This window comes from Aethalodelphis obliquidens, unplaced genomic scaffold (genome assembly GCF_003676395.1).
Source record: "Aethalodelphis obliquidens isolate GAN/ISIS:26980383/991018 unplaced genomic scaffold, ASM367639v1 scaffold26, whole genome shotgun sequence".
NCBI lineage: Eukaryota > Metazoa > Chordata > Mammalia > Artiodactyla > Delphinidae > Aethalodelphis > Aethalodelphis obliquidens.
In genome coordinates, this window is record NW_020837970.1 from 10,390,944 (window position 1) to 10,405,997 (window position 15,054).

General features: G+C 45.5%; 2 protein-coding genes across 5 annotated transcripts in view; one reads left to right on the forward strand and one right to left on the reverse strand.

Annotated features, from left to right (window-relative positions):
- The window catches only part of APH1B (aph-1B gamma-secretase subunit), a 93,659-nt gene that overhangs the window by 64,838 nt on the left and 13,767 nt on the right, over positions 1-15,054 (forward strand). The gene's annotated exons all lie outside the window — the stretch shown is intronic.
- CA12 (carbonic anhydrase 12) overlaps positions 1-15,054 on the reverse strand; it is a 62,934-nt gene that overhangs the window by 17,152 nt on the left and 30,728 nt on the right. For all 4 annotated transcript variants that reach the window (XM_027123244.1, XM_027123243.1, XM_027123242.1 and 1 more), the window contains exons 3-4: positions 5,294-5,473; positions 4,250-4,392 (exon numbers count right to left, since the gene is read on the reverse strand). In XM_027123244.1, the coding sequence (XP_026979045.1) occupies positions 4,250-4,392; positions 5,294-5,473 (323 nt within the window). The remainder of the gene's footprint in view (positions 1-4,249; positions 4,393-5,293; positions 5,474-15,054) is intronic.

Consider the following 15,054-nt stretch of genomic DNA (forward strand, 5'->3'; position numbering starts at 1 on the left):
GAAAAAAAAAAAAAAAAAAAAAAAAAAAAGTCTAGGTAAACTCTGATGAGTGATGTTGATAATGAGGGAGGCTATGCACGTGTGAGGGCAAAGAGTATATGAGAAATCTCTGTATCTTCCTCTGCATTTTGCTGTGAACCTAAAATGCTCTTAAAAAAAAAAGTCTTAAAAAATTAAAAAGAAACAGTCTAGGTAAGCATTAAGACATTATTATGACAAGCTCTGTCAATGTTTAACCTGATTTTTTTTTTTCTTAAGCAAAAAAAATGTTTATTTGGGTCAAAGAATGCGATTTGGGGCACACAGATTTGGGTAGCTTCCCAAACAGTGTCCTGCTAGGGAGTAAAAGGGGCTTTTAAAGGCAAAGAAGGGAGGTTTGCATTACAAAGAATTTTGTAATTTTCAAGTTGGAGGCAGAAGCTAGTCTTGGCTAAACATGGTTGAATACTAGGGCTGTTACTAGAGGGAGGGAAAAGTTCGTTAATGTGACAAGTTGCAGGTGTTCTTGCAGAGTCCATGGAGTATTGGTGGTTTGGCCCAATTCAGAAGTTCATGGTTCCCGCTGGTGAGGACGTGCATAAGGTTCACCTCCTTAATGGCCTCCCAGCTCCATTTTAAAACCCCTTGACGTAAGTGACTCCATTTTATTTCACAGTCCTTTCTCCTGATTCTCTTGGAATCTGTCATCCTCCCCCTACATGACAAGGTTAAGTCTGTGATCTGAGACTCCCCACCAATTGGTTAGTAAATATTTCCATTTTCAGCTGCATTGGTGTTTGTTTCAATTGTCATTTTCTTTGTTGTCTCTTCTCTCCAGATGTGGCTTTTGCCTCAATATTAAAACAATTCCAGCCTTCAGGAAACAGGTGGATAGATATTTGTAGAGTGAAAGTGTTCCTAAAAATCTCAGATAATCCCTCGTTTCCTGCCAGAGGCTGCTCTAGCCCGTTCTAAAGGGTTATAGCTGGACCTCTTGGCAGTTGGCAAAAGGGGAATAGTTTGTATTACTTGTCATCAGCTTTATACAGGAAATGAAGTTTGTCTTAGGTCTACCAGCAAGGCAGCTCTGCTCTTTGTCTGTTCTCTCTTGCCTTATGTGATGTGTTAAAATACATCCACAAATTCTTTGACTCGTTCTTCAGAAAGTAGAGCCTAATTCCTCTCCCCTCAGGTGTGGCATTGACTAAATGTCTTGCTTCTAATAAATCATGTAAGGTGGAGGTGATAATATATGACTTCTGAGACCACATCATAAAAGGCATTGTGGCTTTTGCCTTGCTCACACTTGGATCACTCACTGTAGAGAAAGCCAGCTGTCATGTCATAAGGGCACCCAAGCAACTCTATGAACAGGTTCATGTAGCAAGGGACTGAGGCCTCCTGCCAATAGCCAGCATCAACTTGTCCACCATATGAGCCATTTTGGAAGCAGATCCTTCAGCCCCAGTCAAGCTTTCAGATAACTGTAGCCCAGCCAATACCATGACAGCAGTCTCATGAGAGACTCTGAACCAGAGCCAGTCCCCTAAGTTGCTCCCAATTTTTTTACCCACAGAAACTGCAAGATAAATGTTTGTTGTCTTAAACTGCTGATTTTTAGGGTAATTTGTTATGTAGCAATAGATACCTAACACACTTTCCTTGGTTGAACCCCTATCTGGGCATCTTCACATCTTCACTTACTTCTAAATAACTCCTTCTCACACTTACTCACTCAAGGCGCCTAAGAACATATCTGGTTTTTTCCATCACCTTTGAATACCTCATATTTAAGGTAATATTTGTATCACAAACTCCCTTATGTCATGCCTTGGATTGATTTTGCTATGATCAATGTTATATTTTCTTCAGGTATTAAAGCTTTAAACAATAAAGCATGTTGTTGGAAATCTTTATCATTCTTCACAGAAAAATTCCTGTAATTTTTGGGTAGTTTAAATGTATTATGTCTATTCTACATTCTCCTTCTGGACATTAGGAGCTTATAGACATGACTTCATTCTGATAAAGCCCCTTAGACATGCAGGAGTGTCATCCTCCTACTTTGTTTAACCTGATTTTTAATCCTAAAGGTGGTATCAGGTCCTCCAAAAAACTATATTATATATGATCATGTGTATTTTAGTTGATTCTTTGCCTCTTGAGACTATGACACACTGAGATTTTACCTCCCTTTTCCTTTTTCTTCGTTAATCTCTTTTCCCATCTTATGTGATTATAAATAGAATTCAAGCATATTTTAATGAATACAGCTCAATGTTCCCCACATCACAAGTGGCCCTTTCTAATTAAAAAAAAAATTATATCAAGTCATTTCTTCTTTTTAATGGTCCTCTATTAAGGATTTCTTAGGGGCTCCTCCTTTACCATCTTTCCCCCCCAAAGGATGTAGCCTCCACACTGCCCCACACCATCTTGGCCTGGCATTGCTTTGGGAAATAGTGCAGAACTCTATGTGGCCAAAACCCTGAAGGTCCTAGATCCTTATTTCTTATTTCTTAATTTATTTATTTATTGTCTATTTTTGGCTGCGTTGGGTCTTCATTGCTGCGCACAGGCTTTCTCTAGTTGTAGCGAGCGGGGGCTACTCTTCGTTGAGGTGTGCGGGCTTCTCATTGTGGTGGCTTCTCTTGTTGCGGAACACAGGCTCTAGGCGTGTGGGCTTCAGTAGTTGTGGCACACGGGCTCAGCAGTTGTGGCTCACGGGCTTAGCTGCTCCGCGGCATATGGGATCTTCCCAGACCAGGGCTCGAACCCGTGTCCCCTGCATTGGCAGGCAGATTCTTAACCACTGCACCACCAGGGAAGTCGCGATCCTTATTTCTTTTTACAGCTGACCTTTGAGCTTGTGTTCTGTTTTAGCACTTTTCTCGCTTGTTGAGATGAAATCAAGAGGAGGTGAAGACTAATACAAACAGGAGGGAATTCCCTGCTGAGGGGATTAAGAGAGTCTTCTTATATAGACTCAAGCCAGAAGAACTGCTACACTTTCAAGGACCCTCCATAGAGAATCTGCCACTTTAGCGTCACCTTGATGTTTTTTCTCTGTTATTGACATTTATGGTCCATCTTCACCAGGTTCTTGGTCCGATGATGTGGCTTAATAGCAGAAAATTCAGTAACTATTTTTAAATGCCCAAACCCTCTCAGCCTACACCCTAACTCCTTTACCCCCCGTGGGAAAATAGAAGCCTCCTTATTGCAGTTAGGCTGAAAGAAATGGCAGTCCTGGAGGTTCAGAGAGGGGCCTGGTCTGGAATATGTGCACTTCCAGTAGGGCCATCCCATTGGGCCAGAATTATAGCTCCTCCACCTCTTGTAACTCGACCTCTAATTAGCCTAAGACATTAAGCAGTTCGGCCTTTAAGAACAGAGGGGAATGGTCGCATCACTGTTTACCATGGGCTCCGTTAGCTGATCAGTAGCATTTATCCCTTTGTATTTATTGCCCTTTAAACGTTCAGAACCACACCCCCAAGTGCAATCCCACGGGAACGCTGCAAAGGAGCAGCTCAATCCCCCAGCCTCCGCTGAACACTTGTAGTGCAGGAACGAAGCTCTGCTCCTCTTCCTGTTTTCTTTGGCATTTGGGGTAGCACCTCAGGGCAACGTAATGCAACACTGTGATGATGTCCCAGGCTATCCTCAGTGAGTCTCTGATGGCCACAATGCCCTACGCGTTATAATGCCAGTCACCCCTTGATTTGTGGCCAAATAGAAGAGTGACCCTGGACCCGGATCCCCAGGCTCCAAGCACAACCCATGCCCGAAAGGAAAGATGGGATGGGAAAAACTTATGCAAGCAGCATAGCATATGAAGAAAACGGAAAAGCTGGGGGAGCACTTAGCCTTGTATGATATGGCAGTGGGATGTCAGCCACACAAGCTGGTGGGATCTTAATCTGTGCAAACAGAAGGGCGATGTCTAGAAAAGGGGCATGTGTGTCCCACTGTGCCCCCCTGGGAGCACTCACTGCTTTCTGAGCAGCATCACTCAGTAAAAGACATGGAAACAAACTCAGCAAGTTCAGGAGAGGAAGGGAAGCGGGACACTGGGGATGAGCTGCAGCGTGGCCGGAGTGGCCGTACCTTCCTGTGCTGCCAGCAGGGCTGGGGTGGGTGTGTAGAGTGAGACGGCCCCCTCCACCTCACCCCTTGTGCTCTGATCTTGTCTGCACACCAGCCAAGTGGAAGGGTGCCAGACCACCCACCGCCGGGAATCCTCTGCCAGCCGGGCCGCCCCACTCACCTCGGCAGCAAAGTGCTTCCCGCCCACAGTGTGCTCCGAGCCGTGAGGTTCATTCTCGTCCCCCCAGTGCAGGTGCAGCTGCGAGGCATTGTAGCGGGCCCCAAGGCCCTGGATGTGCATGTCCTTGGGCAGTTTCAGTTTCACTGCAGGGAGAGGAGGGGCAGTCTTCAGAGCCCTGGCCAGCTGAGTACTGCCTGAGAGCAGGTAGGCATCACCTGCCCAGGGCCTAGACAGGGGCGAGTGGATACAGCGAGGTGGGGACCAGAGAGATGCAGCCTGTAGGTCAGAAACCTGGGCTCTTTCTCTGAGAATGTCCCCCTTTCACTAAAGCTATTCCAGTGGCACAAGCACCTTCTTGGTTCCCCTTGGAAAATGATGTCAGGAACTAATTTAGACCAATGGATGAACGTTTGTTTATATATCCATGTATTACACACTTGGCTATGAAGATAGAACCTGTCGTGAGGTATCTGCCAAGCTGTAGAATTATATAACAACAACAACAATAATAATCGCTCTTTATTAAGCACTTCTCTATTCTGGATATTAACGTACATAACCTCTAGTCTTTACAGTACACATCAATATGCCCATTTTCCAGATGAAACCTCAAGGAGTTTAAAATTCTCATCCAGAGTCTCATGACTCATAAGTAGTCAAGCCACGATTCAAATTCGGGTTGGTCTGACTCCAAAGACTGGGCAAGGCCCCCAGTAAACTGTGTGGCCCCTTGAGTTGTTCACGGTGCCCCAGAATTCACTCCCGCACCATATCCAATAGGCCAAGGGGCTCAGGCCTGTCCCCTCTCCCATCCCAAGAGATATGCCGCTTCTGAGAGGCACCACCCCGGCAGAACCAGCCGAGCCCAGGACCTGCAGCATCCCCTGGAGAGAGTGGTCCAAGCATCCCTCAAGGCTCCCCTTTGCCCTCCTTCCTGGGTGCCTCAGTAGAACCCACCCTACCCCCTGCCCCGGCAGACAGAAGAGGCCAGGGAGCTGAGGAAAGCTCAGACACCCCTTCAGGTCTTGGAGGTCGCTCCCTCACCTGAATGGCCATTGTTGGTCAGGACAAATTGCTGGTTGGCAGACTCACTGTAGCCTTGGAAGCCAAGGGGCACAAGGCTGGCGTTGTACTGGAGGATGTCATCCTGCAGGTCTATTGGGGACTGCATCAGGCCCCCACATGATGGGTAGCTCTTGGACCAGCTCTTCTCCCCGTGGGGACCTGGAAGGAGAGATTCAGGTCCATGACTTAATCCGTTTTCCACTAAAGATTTTTCCTCACCTTCTAATTCTGTGTGCAATACAATCACTTCTTTTCTATTCCTTTCTTAATCCCTAGAGGTATACTCTTAAGGCCCAGAGACCCCAGCCTACAGAACCAGGTCATACAAATGGCTCCAGACCATTTGCTTCTGAAGTGATGTGGGGAAAGAGGGACCAGAGCAGCCCCGTGGCAGGGACTCTGCAGTATTCTGTCCGTTGTTCATATTTCGACCCGATGCACGTCCATTCCACGTGAAGACCTTGTGACTCTCAGCAACTTAGCATCTGTGCATTGAACGCCTCCTATGAGCAGGAATTGCTCTGGGTCTTGGGGCTGCCCAAGCTTACATTCTAGTGGGGAAGATTTTTTTTTTTATTTTATAATTTTTTTGTGTTTTTAGAAGCTAAGGACATTTGTTGTTGCTCAAGTTCAGTTTAAAACCTATGGCTCTCTTTCCTTTGGTACTTTTTAAAAATTGAAGTATAGTTGCTGTACAATATTATATGTTACAGGTGTACAATATAGTGAGTTATTTTAAAATATGGACTGTATTCCCCATGTTGTACAATATATCCTTGTAGCTTATTTTAGACCTAATAGTTTGTACCTCTTACTCCACTACCCCTATATTGCCCCTCCACCCTTCCCTCTCCTAGTGGGGAAGAATTTATTTAATCCACTGGGATGTCCCCCGTTGGAAAAATTGGAGTCTGTCTCCAACTCCAGGTAGGTCTTTGAGGTTGGTGATTTACAGGTATGATCTTCTTGATAGGAAACCCTTGAGGACCTTGACTCTGAATACCCACATCTAGAGCAAGTAAAAACCCCCAACCTGATAGGGAAGCTTGGAAAATATCAAGTAATTATAAGCCCGGAATCACGGAGCTAAATGCAATGTTTACGCTGGGGAAAAGTATGACAATATTACAAACTAATTATTACAATATAACTGACAAACTAGCAGTGAGGAGGAGCAAACTTATCAAATAAACCCTCCAGGGCTCAGGCTTCTTGCTAACTACCAGGTAATAGTCCTTCCCCTGGAAATGAAAATAAACAATCCAATCCCACGTTCACTTTCTTACTCCCACAAGGAAAAGTCTTTCAGGGATGTAAGGCTATGTTTAAAAGATTATCTCCCATGGTAATTAAGTGGATTTTCAAGCTGAGGTTTCTCCAGAAAAGTAAATAATTGGCAGGTCACGGCTCGTTAGAGTAGAACCATGGTGCCCTGTGGGCTCTCTAGGAGTTGGGAACCAAGGTTTGCCACCTGGAGTTCATTCATCAGTATTTCAGCACACGGAAAGGTGTCACCTAGAGCAGAAGGGGAAGGAATACCACGTCTTCTGGGCACCCTTGCCATAGACCACGGCACCATTTCACAGGAGCACGTGTGTGTACACCGGCCTCACAGAATCCCCATCCCCTACACCTTGTTCTCTAACTAGGGGACCTCACCTGAGAGTAGGGAGAGTCAGAAGCAAAACTTGGTGCCCACATTCATTTGAAATGCTATGACGAGTTGGTCCTAGGTCTGGACACACACAGGAGAACCCTCTAATATTTCAGGCTGTCAGCCTTCAGGTATACCTTTTCAGAAATGTTGGAGCTGGAAGGGATTTCAGACTCTCCAGCCCAGCCTCTCACTGGACACCAGTTTTCCCAACCCTCACATGTCAGAGTTTCCACTGAACTGTATTGTTTTTCTTCCCACGGCCTCAAAGCCCTGGACTCAAGGCAACTAAACTACACCAAGATGGCGACTGTCGGAGAGGCAGGCTGGAGGACACCAAGGCAGTCACTCCAGGGGGCAGACTGGATTAGGGCAGTTACTCAGCTGGGGGCAAAACCGAATCCCTTAGAGACCACAGGGTTCAGAGATGAAGCAGTCAAGAGGTATCATGCCAGCCCTGAGGGTCAGGAAGCAGCGCAGCTCCTAGGTGGCAGCCCTTCAAGAGTGAGGCTGCCAGCCTTTTCTCTCTCACAACGGCATCTGGGCCCACAGCCAGGGTGGCAGAAGCTGCCAGACAGGCATGAATGGAAAAACTCAGGACATGAAGAGGTGTGGCAAAGAGATCTCCCCTTGAACACATAGCTAAAGGGAACTGAGTAAGAAGGGCTTTCTTTTCCCAGAGCCAGAGCTCCCCTGAAGGTTTCATGAAGAGGGGACTGGGCCATCCCATTTCATCTCTGTGAACCCATGTCGTGCTTAGGATCACATGCATAACAGGCACTGAGTAAACATCTTCCCCAAAGAATGAAAGACCCCCAAAGAACAGAGAGCTTGGGGAAAGGTTATGAGGAGGAATTTTCCTTTTGCCCTAAACACTTTCGTGGAAGTTGGCCAAATTAGGTATTTGGGAGCAGAAAAGACTAAGGATATAAAAGGCAACAGAGGGCTTCCCTGGTGGCGCAGTGGTTGAGAGTCTGCCTGCCGGCGCAGGGGACACGGGTTCGAGCCCTGGTCCGGGAGGATCCCACGTGCTGCGGAGCAGCTGGGCCCGTGAGCCACAACTACTGAGCCTGCGCGTCTGGAGCCTGTGCTCTGCAACAAGAGAGGCCGCAACAGTGAGAGGCCTGCGCACCGCGATGAAGAGTGGCCCCCACTCACCGCAACTAGAGGAAGCCCTCGCACAGAAACGTAGACCCAACACAGCAAAAATAAATACATAAATAAAATTAAAAAAAAAAAAAAAGGCAACAGAGTCAGTGGTGGCAAAACCTTCCTAGGAAAGAGAAGCAGCTGTATTGGACCCGGAGACTCCAGCTTTCCAGCACCAGCCGTCCCCTGCCCTCCACCTCCGTGAGTGACCTCAAGCCAGTCACCTTCCCTGCCTTCGTCTCCTTTGCCCTTTGTACAAATGGGAGGGGTGGACACTATGTTCTGGAAGGTCCCTTCTGACTCTCAAGCTCTGAGATTTCTTAAGATTACTAGGACTAAGCACCTTCACCTCTGTATCAGGCCGGTTGGAACGGGTTGGAGAGAACTGCTCATCCAAAGGCAGTTCCTGGGCATGTGACGAGGTGCCCAGTGGGAACCAGCTGTGGGAACGAGGGCACAGGGCGCTGCTGCTCCTGGGGCTGGCGGGAGAGTGGGCAGTCCTGCCGGTTTGGGCTGCTGACCACTGGAAGTACTCGTCCTGAGTGCCCATCACAGGCCCTTTGGGCAGCAGGATCTAGGAAGCCTCTACTATCCCTCCTCCTCCTCATGATGGTGATGGTGACGATGGTGATGTTAGTAGTTTTGGTCCTTACACCTCTACAACTCCATGGGGTCAACAAGGCAAGAATTGCCCCATTCTGTAGACGAAAAATTGAGATGAAGTGATTTGCCCAAAGACAGACTTTGGCTTAGTAACAGAGTTACCTTGCCTGGGTCACAGGACCTCCATGCCTTCTATTTCATTATTTATCCAGGAGATTTCGTGCACACTCGTATCCTCCTTCTCCCATGACCTCCTTGAAGGCAGGGACCATGTCTCATTCACCCCTGCCTTGTCCACAATGCCTGGCATAGAGCAGGCCCTCACATGTTTCCTGAGCTGGATTCTCTTACTAATTTTCTGCTTGTTCCTCTCCAGGGAAGCATGCACCTATATTAAACCCCCTAGTTTCTCTCTATTCCCCGACATAATTTTCTTTTTCCTATAAAAAGTAAAGAAAAATGATGTTACTTGCTCAGGTTCAAAAGTTACCCTCCTAGCTTTCTAGTGTACCTGCGTGAGGTTTTGTTCTGTTTGGGGCCACTCATTGAAAAAGAAATCCGGTTGCTGGCCGGTAGCCTGGGAGACGATCTGCTGAGTATGGAGTTTCATTGCAGTTCACGGGACTCTCTGCCAGCGTGTGATGGCTGTGTCCCCTGCTTACATGGCTAGAGACGTTGTCAGAGCAGCCTCTGATCTCTGTGGCTTGTGAGTGAGAGAGCGAGGTGCCATGTGGCTGGGCACCAGGACACCCAGTATCAGGCACGTAGGCAGCAGGCTCCCTTCTGCCCTGCAGCCTCTGTGTGAGCAACGTCATTGCTGATCTAACACTGCACTTTCTTTTCGCTGGCAGCTACTGCCCAGGCTGTAATTTTTCAACTTGTTCTCAGCTTTCACACTCATGCCAAGCACTCTGCTGCCAGAAAACCTCTCCTGGGACTGACTCTTCCAAAAGAAGCATTTGTTTCCAGCTACCATCAAAATGTGACTTTTCTCTCGGGCTGTGACTTTGCTTCTTCCGTGGATTAGATTCCTCGCGTGATCATGATAAAGGAGATCATGTGTATCTCCCAGTTTGTTTTTCCAACTAAAATCAAGGCATTATTTCTTTCCAGTTCATGAATTTTTCTGTTTGAGGCAAAACAGAAGTGGACCAAATTTCTGTTTTGAATTGTAACAAGAGATGAACATGGCACAGCTCAAAATGCCTCTCGTGCTTTCCAGCTGGGCATTACTGAGGCCCAGAGTACAAGACTTGCATTACCCGAGGACCAGAATTTCTTTCAGGGAAAATGTCAAATGCGTGCAACTGTAGAGGGAGGAGCAAAATGAACCCCATATCCCCGAGCTTCAACAACTAACAATCCACGGCCTGTCCACCTTCATCTCTACCACACCTGCTCTCCCCTATCCCTGGATAATTTTGAAACAAATCCAAATATATTTCATCTGTGCATATTTCAGTATGTCTCTAAAACATAAGGCTCTTAGAAAGAAAGTACAATACCCTTACCACACTTAAAAGGTTAACAATTCCTTAATATTATTAAATCCAGTCAGAATTCAAAATTTTCCAATTATCTCATATCTTTTTAAAACATTTCTTTTTACAAACAATAAATGCTGGAGAGGGTGTGGAGAAAAGGGAACCCTCTTGCACTGCTGGTGGGAATGTAAGTTGATGTAGCCTCTATGGAGAACAGTATGGAGGTTCCTTAAAAAACTAAAAATAGAACTACCATATGACCCAGTGATCCCACTACTGGGCATACACCCTGAGAAAACCATAATTCAAAAAGAGTCATGTACCAAAATGTTCATTGCAGCTCTATTTACAATAGCCAGGACATGGAAGCAACCTAAGTGTCCAACATCAGATGAATGGATAAAGAAGATGTGGCACATATATACAATGGAATATTATTCAGCCATAAAAAGGAATGAAACTGAGTTATTTGTAATGAGGTGGATGGACGTAGAGACTGTCATACAGAGTGAAGTAAGTCAGAAAGAGAAAAACAAATACTATATGCTAACACATATAGAATCTAAAAAAAAAAAAGAAAAAAAATGGTCAGAAGAACCTAGGGGCAGGATGGGAATAAAGATGCAGACCTACTAGAGAATGGGCTTGAGGACAAGGGAAGGGGGAAGGGTAAGCTGGGATGAAGTGAGAGAGTGGCACGGACATATATACACTACCAAATGTAAAATAGACAGCTAGTGGGAAGCAGCCGCATAGCACAGGGAGATCAGCTCGGTGCTTTGTGACCACGTAGAGGGGTGGGATAGGGAGGGTGGAAGGGAGGGAAATGCAAGAGGGGAGAGATGGGGACATATGTATAACTGACTCACTTTGTTATAAAGCAGAAACTCACACACCATTGTAAAGCAATTATACTCCAATAAAGATGTTAAAAAAAAATAGGAATTTCAGAGTTTAAAAAAAACATTTCTTTTATTGAAGTATAGTTGATTTACAATGTTGCATTAATGTCTGCTGTACAGCAAAGTGATTCAGTTATGCACATATCTATACATTCTTTTTAGTATTCTTTTCTGTTATGGTTTATCGCAGGATATTGAATATAGTTCTCTGTGCTTTACAGTAGGACCTTGTTGTTTTCATATCTTTTTAATGGTTGTTTGTAAAATTCAGGATTCGGAGAAGGTCCACATAGTGAAGCTGGTTGATGTGTTATGGCCTAGATCTCAATTTGATGGCACTAAGCCTTGTCACAGGACAAGTGGCCCCACTCTTCCAAGGCTCAAAATCTCAGAGCCAGGCTGGCTCAGCCCATCCTTTGCCCTCGGGGTGGGTCATGGGGTCCCAAGTTTCCACCATCATCACCACCACCCCGGTTAGGCCCTTACCAGGTCACACTGCAGAGGCCCCACGTGGGGTCCCCGCCCCAGCCTTTGCTGTTGCAGCCAGAACCAGGTGTAGCCCTGCTCCCGTGGTACCACCCATCCGTCCACTCCCTTTCTCCATAGCACGCCCTGCCCTGCCCCCGCCCTCAATAAAACAAAGCAGAACCGCAGCCATACCCACCGCAGTTCGCCCCCATGGTCAGGCCAGCTCCCCCATCCTCAGACCAACCTTCACAAATGTTCTTATGCTAAAAATCTGCTTACAATGCTGCCTTCTTTCCTCTCTACCTTCCAAATCTTGTCCATCTCCAAAATCCAGCTCAAGTCCTGGGCAAGCTACTCCAGCACTTTCTTTCTGCCTTGAACTCCTGGGCCAGATTATCCGGCTTCCTACAATGGCACAGTGCCTGGAATGGTCATTTAGCCATCTTACCTGTGACTGTTACTCTAAACCCGGTCCAGACTAGAACTCTGTCTGTTAAGTTTTGAAGACCTTTGGAAGCCTAGAACTCTGTCACGTCCCTCCCCCGTGTCTGAGCATATAGTGGCATTTCCTAGACACTTAATGAATTAATGAATTGGAGGGTTTCTTAAGCTCATTTCAGAAATCTAGCCATAAAGGGATGGGAGAAGGGTGTGTGTGGGGGGGTGTGTGTGTGGTGTTTATAGGAAGATGAGGGTGACGAGAAGCATTTTTTATTTTTTTAATGAAGAGACTTGAGCACACTTCCACGTAGAAGGAAAGGGGAATAGAGAAGGAAGGATGGTTCCAGGAGAAGGAGGGGCTGATTCATGGAGTGTGGCCCTTAGAAGACAGTGGGGGAGGGGTGGACCCAGCCAGCAGAGGTAGAAATCACCTCTGGGCTGAAGGAGGCACTCCGTAAGTGTTTGCTGAATGGATCAGACCAGAACACTGAAGCCTTCCTGGAAAGGAAGCCCACAGAGTAAAAACCCAGTCAGAAATCCTAGAACTCAGCAGGCCTGCAGAGGTGATCAGAGAAGAGGATGGGCTGTGGGATGACAGACAGTCTCAGTTTCTCACATTCTGAGATGCATGCAGCCCAAGTACACCCATGAGCCTAAAAGAGTCAATGTGATTTTTAAAGTGAACCTGTATTTGGCTATTTTCTTACTACACCTTATGTCTTGTTTTAAAATTTAATACAATTTCAAAGCAGGTACAACAGTAAAGAGCATAGTAGCATGGCCCCGTGTACCCGTCTCTCCATGACTAATCTAGTTTCATCCATACCCCCCGCCCTATCCATTCCCCCTCCACTGGATTCCTTTGAAGAAAATCTATGGATGCATATATATAATTATAGGTAATAACTGTAAAAATAACCACAATATCATCTTCACATCTAAAAACTGTTAACAATGATTTTTTTTTAATTTTTAAAAAAATCTTTATTGGAGTATAATTTCTTTACAGTGGTGTGTTAGTTTCTGCTTTATAACAGAGTGAATCAGCTATACATATATCCCTATATCTCCTCCCTCTTGTGTCTCCCAGTGGTTTCTTTTTGTTGTTGTTGTTGGGGGTAGGAGTTTATTAATTTATTTATTTATTTTTGGCTGTGTTGGGTCTTCGTTTCTGTGCGAGGGCTTTCTCTAGTCGCGGGGAGCGGGGGCCACTCTTCATCGTGGTGCGCAGGCCTCTCACTATCGCGGCCTCTCTTTTTGCAGAGCACAGGCTCCAGACGCGCAGGCTCAGTAGTTGTGGCCCACGGGCCTAGTTGCTCCGTGGCATGTGGGATCTTCCCAGACCAGGGCTCGAACCCGTGTCCCCCACATTAGCAGGCAGATTCTCAACCACTGTGCCACCAGGGAAGCCCCCAATGGTTTCTTAATGTCATCAAATATCCAGTGCAAATTCAAATTTTCCCAATTGTCTCATAAATCTTTTTTGGTTTTTTTTCCTATTTTTTAATTGAAGTATAGTTGATTTACAATGTGTCAGGTATATAGCAAAGTGATTCAGTTATATATATATATATATATATATATATATACCTTTTTCAGATTCTTTTCCATTGTAGGTTATTATAAGATATTGAATGTAGTTCCCTGTGCTATAGTCTCATATATTTATGAAATAGTTTGTTTGGATCAGGGTCCAAATAAGGTCCATGTATCATGACTGGTTAATATGTCCCTTGAGTTTCTTTTAATCTATAGGTCCTCCTTTTATTTTTCTCCAACATGGGTGTATTTGCTCTGTACATACATATGTAGAGACTCAATACTGCCTTGGGCAAATAACAATTCATGCAAGTAAATGAAAGATAATTTTATTATTTTATGATCTGTTTGCAGACATGGTATGTGGTAAGTAAAACACTTTATGGGTTGAGCAATTTCTTACATTTATACATTTACGACATATACGTTACAGCATGTATTGTAATAATAAAAGCATATAGGGCTCCTTAGAAGATCAGAACTATGTAATTACTGGTACAGTTTGATTGCTGTTTCTCACTGATTACTCTTTCTCACTGACTGCATCCTATGTGCTTAAGAATAACAAAAATTCTAGTGAAAATAAATATTGTTTGTAACTTGACTATATCCGACAAGTCTGGACAAAAAAAAAACAGTATTCATTATTATCCTATTATGACGTTTACCTTTTTGGGCCTAAGTCTGTCCCTCAGACCTGCCTGGCACCCCTGACATTTGTGGTAGCCACACTCTTGGGGTAGAGCCCTCAGTGTCTATGTGAACGCCTGGGCAGCCCATCCTGGGCCACCATCCCCAGGGCCTGTCTCTTTAGACTGGCTACCGAAACGCAGTCAGATCAAAACTTGCCCCAATGGATAAAACTACAGTGGCAAGGTTTTACACATTCTAGATGTTGACACACCTTTTTTTTAACCAACAGTCAAAGTTTTCGTATAATAAAAGCTTTTGGTCGGGCTTCCCTGGTGGCGCAGTGGTTGAGAGTCCGCCTGCCGATGCAGGGGACACGGGTTTGTGCCCCGGTCCGGGAAGATCCCACATGCTGCGGAGCGGCTGGGCCCGTGAGCCATGGCCGCTGAGCCTGCGCGTCCGGAGCCTGTGCTCCTCAACGGGAGAGGCCGCAACAGTGAGAGGCCCGCGTACCGCAAAAAAAAAAAGCTTTTGGTCAGTCCCCAAGGTTTGTTTTGTAAGGGGATCTGACTCTAATAAAAATGCCCCCAGTCTGGGCATGTATACTTATATGAAAATGATCACAGATTGTGTATCAAAGTTGAATACACAATTAAATAGATTATATTTGCAATTTAAAAATGAATATTCAAATGTTGAATAAAAGAGAAAATTGCTAAATACCCTCCTTGGAGTGCTATTTAGTTTTGAAGTTCATTCGTTCATTTCTTCAACAGATGTGCCTTCTGTGGGCCAGGCACTGTATTTAGTATTAAAGATACAGTGGAGAACATGACAGATCTGGTCTCTGTCCTCATGGAACTTACATTC